Genomic DNA, 8313 nt, shown 5'->3' with positions numbered 1-8313 from the left:
ACCTCACACCAGTCAGAATGGCTAAAATTAACAAGTCAGGAAACGACAGATGTTGGTGGGGATGCAGAGAAAGGGGAACCCTCCTACACTGTTGGTGGGAATGCAAGCTGGCGCAGCCATTCTGGAAAACAGTATGGAGGTTCCTCAAAAAGTTGAAAATGAGCTACCGTATGATCCAGCAATTGCACTACTGGGTATTTACCCCAAAGATACAAATGTAGGGATCTGAAGGGGTACATGCACCCTGATGTTTACAGCAGCAATGTCCACCATAGCCAAACTATGGAAAGAGCCAAGATGTCCATCGACAGATGAATGGATAAAGAAGATGTGGTATATATATACAATGGAATATTATGCAGCCATCAAAGGAATGAAATCTTGCCATTTGCAACGACATGGATGGAACTGTAGGGTATTATGCTGAGTGAAATAAGTCAATCAGAGAAAGACATTTATCATATGACCTCACTGATATGAGAAATTGTTAATCTCAGGAAACAAACTGAGGGTTGCTGGCGTGGTTGGAGGTGGGAGGGATGGGGTGGCTGGGTGATAGACATTGGGGAGGGTATGTGCTATGGTGAGCACTATGAATTGTGTAACACTGTTGAATCACAGACTTGTACCTCTGAAACAAATAATACATTATATGTTAAAAAAAAGAAGATGATAGTAGGAAGGGAAAAATGAAGGGGGGAAATCGGAGGGGGAGATGAACCACAAGAGACTATGGACTCTGAGAAACAAACTGAGGGTTCTAGAGGGGATGGGGGTAGGGGGATGGGTTAGCCTGGTGATGGGTATTAAATAGGGCACGTAATGCATGGAGCACTGGGTGTTATACACAAACAATGAGTCATGGAACACTACATCAAAAACTAATGATGTAATGTTTGGTGATTAACATAACAAAAAAAAGCTTTGTGGCAAAAATAGAGCATCATACGTTCAGGGACTTGAAAGAAGATAGGAGTGTGCGGAACAGAGATTAGGTCAGTTGATTTATGGTATGAGAAGAAAAATTTTTTTAAAAAAAGGAATATTCTTTTTCTCCTAAGAGCAATGAGGAAACATGTGGGGTTTTAAGCAGGGGTGCAGAATCATGTTCTTACATATATTTTGAAAGCATCATTCTTTGTGTGACCATGAGGGTAGCTTGGACTTGGGAAACTGAGATAGAGACAGAAAAAAGGTAATAGATTTGGGAGCTATTTGAACAACTGAATGGATGCTTGTACTGTTTGTTGAAATGGGGAACACTGGAAAAGGAAAAGGTTTAGAGGTAAAGTAATGCATTTGGTGGAATTTAAGGGGCTTTTTATACATCCAAGTGGAAATGTCAAGTAGATAATTGAATATACATAACCAGAGCTCGAAGAAGGTTTAGATATAGGATTTTAAATTGTGAGCCATTTACTGAGTTTTAAACAAAATATATGTATTGTCTATCAAAAATTTAAAGAATATTATAGAGCAAGATAAATCTCTATATTCTCATATCAAATAATGTCCAAGATTTATAATTTGTTCAATAAAAGTTTAATAACAGTTTATTAAATTAAAAATGACAATAATGTGACATTATTTTAGTAGGTAAAGGAAAGACATCTGTATTTATGCATGTATATAATGTACTGTGCACAAGAGATGTGTATATATGTCATACATATAATGTGAGATTATATAAATATATCACAGAAATGAGAGTTGAAATATGAATATGAAGATCATAGGCTGGCTATATGTGGGGAGTAGGATAAGCATATGTAAATTTATTTATTTTTATTTTTTTTTATTATGTTAGTTAGTCACCATGCAGTACTTCATTAGCTTTTGATGTAGTGATCCATGATTCATTGTTAGGTATATTTTTGTATTTTTTACACTGTGCATATGTGCCTCTTAAAATGAATGATTGAAATAATACATTGGACTAAAAGACTGGTATAGAGGATAGATAAGGATCAGGGATTGGGGGCTGGAAGGAAGATGATTTAGAGGGCTTTAGCCATAACTTACAACTTTGAGTTCTCTGCTTCTCAAACTATATCCAAAGTTCAGGTGAGAAAAATACTTCTGGGGGAAATGTACTTTATCCCTTCTTGTAATTTCTTCAGTGCATCAAACCTGAACATCTGGAAACTATTGAAATAGAGAATTGGTACCCTGAGGATTTCATTCACTGAATTCTGCTTTGGCATCTGCCTTTAGCTCACCCAGAGGAACACTTAACAAACATTGGTGACAGTGTGGGTTAGGACAGTGTCCTCTTTATTACCCATACAAAGAATTTCTTAAAACTCAATACCAGAAATTCCTTAGCCCTTAATGAATGTGTATGTACTGTTTTTATGGACGGTGTAAGCTATATTACTAATTGTGTTTTTTTGCATGTATATCAAGAGTTGCAGACATATCTGAAGCTCAACTTTTCATTAATGATTAGAACTCTTTACCTTAAATGTCTATGTTATAACTTCACCCTGATTTTTTAGTATTTTCTCCAGTCTTAATTTTTCATTCATTTATATTTGTCTACTGCACAGATTGTTATGTATCTTTATAATCCAGAAGAAAATCAATTAGATAATAGAAAAAAATGGGAGATCTTTATTCAAAAGTGAAAAATAAGGTGATGGGCTTGGATGATCTTACCTGGGGAGAGAGAATAAAGTTAGGACAAACTCAGGCCCAGGATTTAGCATTGAGGAACCTATGTATTTCATCACTAGATAGAGGCAGAGAATCAGAAATATAAGCATGGAAGACAGACCAAGGATGAAGGATGGGACCTGGGAAGTTGGAAGCCAAGAAGCAGTGAGCTACCTGATAGGAATACTACTGAAAAATCAAGGAAGTTAAGGAATGAAATGCCCACTGGGTTTCACAACTTATCTTCAGGTAAGAGTTTTGGGAGACGAATTCAGATTTGAGTAGCTTGAGGAGCAAAGAGCAGGTGAAGAAATGGAGATATGGAATGTAAGCAGCCCATGATTTTATGTTTGTTAGACATTTTTTTCTTCTATGAACTCTCTGTTTATGTCTTTTGTTCTTTTTATATTAATGCTGTATCTTCTTATTAGTGTGTAAGAATGTGTTCTATTTTAAGGTTTTGTCTTTACACTAGGTCTGTTAAATATGCTGCAAACTTTTTTTCAACATAGTCTTTCCCATTGCGGTGAACATAACCTTGATATCAACTAGAGTTCTGCCAGCTATAGAAGGACCACTTGTGGTTATATCTTATACTATAATGATAGTATGTTTCACCCATTCAGTTAATGTATATTTATTGCTTGCACTATGTGCTCATGATTAATTTTATAAGAATTTGCATTATAATTTTAACAGAATGTTCACAGCTCACTACAGCAGTAATTTTAGTAGATATAAATGGGATATTTTAAAATCCTTAGATAACAACTACAAATTGTAGAAAGAGCTGAAGATTCACAGTAAATACCCTAAAAACAATCTTTCCCCAAACATAGTTTTAGTTACTATTTTGTAAATAAAGCAAAGATAGAGCAATTAATCTTAGGCTAAACTCATCCAATTCATCATCTGGGTTAAATATTGAATCAAGTCTTACCATAACACTAATAAAGAATATTACCTGCATGGATAGTAGCTGTCCCTAAAATAGAGAGGAATGAGGAGTTTGGCTCAGGGCACCAGAATTAAAGACTGATGAGGGAGTTTTTAAAAATTTACTGAAGTGTTTATATCCATAATATTCATAGCAGTGATGTAAAAGTAACCACAGTACATTTAGGTAATTTTTATCACATTGAGGCCTCATGATTTTTTTTTTTAAGATTTTATTTATTTATTTGACAGAGAGAGACACAGCGAGAGAGGGAACACAAGCAGGGGGAGTGGGAGAGGGAGAAGCAGGCTTTCCGCGGAGCAGGGAGCCCGATGTGGGGCTCGATCCCAGGACCCTGGGATCATGACCCGAGCCGAAGGCAGACGCTTAACGACTGAGCCACCCAGGCGCCCCAAGGCCTCATGATTTTTTATAACTACATATTTTTTATTTGTCCATAATAAACTTCAAAAGAAATAGATGTTCTATGAATACTCTGCATAACAGCTTTATGAAAAAGGATCTTCCTAAAGAAATTTAAAAAAAAATGAAGAGTAGCATATAAGATCAACTTTTATCTATTTGGATGAAAAATAAAACAGTTCAGTTAGATAAAATACTTCTTTTACAACTATTCATGCTGGGGGTGTGTCCCTGGATTTGAAGAATATAAAGTATTTTTTGCTGTCTTTGTTAATGTTTTAGGACTATTAAATAAGACATATTGAAATGGTTCCTTAAGGTTTCCAGGTAAGAAAGAGTGAATGTCATTTTAAAAATTCTCTAATTAAATATTACAATCAAAACTGGAGTATGAGTTCTGAAATTTTCCTTTACTATATATTAATAAACCCTTCTTAGAGTTTCTAACTTAATCTCAAAAATGTGCTTAGAAAACGGAAGAAAATATTTTCTGTTTTTTAATATATTCCCACATATCAAGTGGTATATGGCCATAAATGAATAAGATGACAATATTTGTATTATATTAATAATTTTCTATTATCTACATTCTCAATTACAATAAAGGTACTATATACGTAAGATGTGTTAAATGTACATTTAAGATATATAATATATAGATATATAGTTTATATATTATAAACAAGCACTAAATTCTAATTTAAATGAAGGTAATAATTTGTCTAATTAAACTCTACAACATTCAGAATTCCTTAGGAGCCATTTTACTAACGTAGAGGCTGAGAATAGCAGACCCTTGAGTGGGTTACAGTGGTTTGAATCTTGGCTCTACTGCATGATCTTGGGAAAGTTTAGCATCTTTTGAATAAATGTTATGTTTAAATGTTAAAGTTCAAAATGGTAAATTTGGGAAGGATGGTGAAGAGAAACAGTGACCTGATTGGCAAATAATTCCAGTGTGTGTGTGTGTGTGTGTGTATGTGTGTGGGTGTGGGTATTGATGTGTAGGGATGCTGAAGTAGACTTCCAGGCAAGAGGGAACTGTGTAGAACTGAAAGATGGTTTCTGAGCCAATAAAAAAGAGTTTTGCAGAAATTTTTAACAAAACAGAAGGTAACGCGTATCAGGATAAGACCAGAACCCGTGACCTCACATGCACATATTTGGTAGAATTACTAGAATTATACAAAAACAAAACAAAACAAAATGTGTGACAGTTAGCTTGAGGTTCTCCATTTGTAAAATACATGTGTTCACTAAGGGAATATCTATAGTCAGGTCTAAAATTTCCAAGTTCATAGGAGATTGCAACCATTTTGCTCTAGCTGAAGAAAAGCCATTTGTGTCTGAGTCAAAGCTAAAGTAGTTTTCAAGCTCAGAGGATCTTTTTGATTTTATGCAGAGGGACAGAGTGAGTTAAATATGTTTTCTATTTAGGCTGGGAGAATACAATTCAGTTTATATTAAATGAGGATAGAAAACACAATTCAATAAGACAAGTATTCACATCACAGTCTAAATGGTGTATTCCTTTATCAATAAGAACTAATTAGGGAACTAATAACCTTTATGATTATTTCAATAAAGCATTAATTATACAGGAAAATATAATTTCTGTGAGTACATACTATTGCCTATATCCTATATGGGGTGGGGAGTCCATGCAACCATAACCAAAGGCACCATGACTCACCTGAAATTTCTCAGAGAGGGTAAACCTTGCAAACTTGAATCTATAAAGTAATGGCAAATACCACAGGACTAGCTTTTCCAGTTCATGTTTGCTAACACACAAGTGCAGAAAGATTCCACAGGATGGTAAACTATTGAAAATTCTAATAACTGTTATGTTTGAATGATCTTTGATTCTAAAAATTATCTTAAACAGGTTTTTCTATATGTCTGTATTTCTTTTCATCAATTCTGTGCACAAAGTATTACTTTAAATAACAGTTTTTTAAGATTTTCAGTATCTAAGCTGAGCATGCTTCAAATTTTGTTGCAAATTGCATGCTCGATAAATTTTGTATTGTTTTGCTGATTAAATAATGTTTTCTACTAAAGAAATAGTAAAGAAGAAGTAAAATATTCATTAATTTCAAATCAGTGACTGTGATGAAATAGCATTATCTTAAAATAACTCCAAGACCACTTCAGATTTTGTCTAACTGTTGGCAGAAAATAACTGGAAAAATACCCCTTTTTGCCCCTCAGACTTGAAATACCAATTTCACAACACTAAAATTTCATCAAATCTCATTAGGAATTATTAATATTTCAAGAAGATGGCGAGAATTTTATAATATGATACGCTAATTCCCTTCCTGATCCCATTGAAAATCACATGTTTACAAGTAATTTAAAAAAAGAAGGAAAAGGAAACCAAAACAAAACAAAAGGGAAGATGCTCAAGCTAAAGGAACATTTGTTTCTATCTTGGTGGAGAAAATTAGGGGCAATTTCACCTATTCCTCAACTTGGAGCTGATTTTGTTCCTTCTTTGCACTCACTCCTGTTCCTACAAAAGTGAAGGAGGAGATACATGTGGAAGATCGGAGATAAAGGGAAGATTAGTTTTAGAGGTCTTCTAAAAATGCTAATGTAGTAAGAATATTAAGTCAAAATTTCATTTTGAAACAGGTTGTTAATATAGAAAAAAAGTGCTCTTTTCTTTTCACAGTTAAGAACATTGAGGCTTGAAGTTAAAGTCACATCACCCCCCTACATCCCCCATGCAGCTGCCAGTCACAGAACAGACACGAATCAACTGGTGGTGTTGGGTTTTAGAATAATACTGAATTAGTGTAACCAGCTTTCAGTAATAAGTAGGGGTTTACCATTGTCTTAACACAATTATGCATATTTCATAATGTTCCATAGGAGAAAGCAAATGCAAACAGAAATTTTAAAGACTTAAAATATGAGAACAAATATTGGCAGTCTATCAGGCTTCTTTTAATTGTTTAAGAATCTCAGAATCCCCACTGTCCATGGGGGAACATTCTAAAAAATCATCTTAAATAGCTATAAAGTGGTATATCTCATTATTTAGGATTTCCCCCCCACCGTCTGAAACATTTGGCTGAATGTAATCTTCCAGGAACAAGGTGTACCCAGCCTCCTCAGATTACTGAAAGTGAAATCTAACCCAAGTCGCTGTGGAAACTTTCAGCATAAAGCAGTCTTTTAGAGGGACATCGTTACCTCTATTGGATGTTCCATGACTGGGAGGCCAAGCCAATATTGGCCTTGGAGCAAGGATAGGGAATAGGGCGGGTGGGGTTGAGGACCAGCAGACCAGAGAGAGGGGGGAAGGGTGGAGGGTGACTCATCGTCCATTTCTCTGACAGAATAGTGACTAACAGAGAGAAGGAATACCAAAAAATTCCCTTTACAGAGAACGTAAGTTTTGTAGCAATTGTTTGAAGCCATTTGGGAAAGCTTGCTAGTATTGTTTCTAGTTGAGTTTGTCCCTCTTGGAATGACAGATTTTCCCCATCTCCCTCATTGGTCTTCTCAGTCCCTCTAGATGCCCTTAGTGGGATCAGGGGTTGGGGAGAGTGAGGGAGGCCACAGAAGCAGAAACTGGTTCAGCCAGTTGGAGCACTACCCATGTGTTAGTGACCTCCTTTCTCCAAGAACTCTTTCCTAGGCCCTTTCCTTTCATCAAATCCATCTTGTCACCATGTCCTTGGTAACCTTATCCCACTGCCCAGCTCTTCTCTCTCCCTTTCCCCCCATTCCTCCCTATTCTCTCCTCACCTGTCCACCGCAATGGCCGTCATAGAGTAGATGCTGGCGAACACGGCCGTGATAGGGAAGAAGTTCTGGAAGCGACAGTAGTTGGCGCCGAAGTACCACTCGCTGTGAAGCGCATAGATGAAGTTGATTAAGGTGTTGAAGGCAGCCATGGAGGCGTCGGAGAAAGCCAGGTTCACGAGGAAGTAGTTGGTGACGGTCCTCATGCGCTTGTGGGCCAGGATGATCCAGATGACGATGAGATTCCCGAAGACCGCCACGGCCACCACCACGCCGTATGCTAGGGACCAGAGGGCGATGCGCCAGGACGGCTGCACGAACTGGTTGGTGAGGTTGGCCCGGGGCTGCGTAGGCGCCGGGGAGGCCGCAGGCAGTCCCGGCGCGGAGGAGGAGGCCGAGAGGTTGCCGGCTTGGACCAGCAGATGCAGCCACTCAGCCTCAGCCGCCCCTGCCGCGAGCGCCGCACTCAGGTTCCCGGCGTCCGCGCCCGCGGTGCCCGCACCGTCCGTCCAGTTCGCGGCTGCGGGGAGAGTGCCCAT

General features: G+C 37.4%; 1 protein-coding gene across 1 annotated transcript in view; it reads right to left on the bottom strand.

The window, feature by feature from the left end:
* The window catches only part of TACR3 (tachykinin receptor 3), a 73344-nt gene extending 65031 nt beyond the window's left edge, over window positions 1-8313 (bottom strand). Inside the window, exon 1 of the mRNA XM_006732585.3 lies at window positions 7778-8313. Coding sequence (XP_006732648.1) covers window positions 7778-8313 — 536 coding nt within the window. The remainder of the gene's footprint in view (window positions 1-7777) is intronic.

Source organism: Leptonychotes weddellii, chromosome 2 (genome assembly GCF_054177405.1).
Source record: "Leptonychotes weddellii isolate Sample4059 chromosome 2, ASM5417740v2, whole genome shotgun sequence".
NCBI lineage: Eukaryota > Metazoa > Chordata > Mammalia > Carnivora > Phocidae > Leptonychotes > Leptonychotes weddellii.
This window is presented reverse-complemented; position numbering and strand designations above follow the sequence as displayed.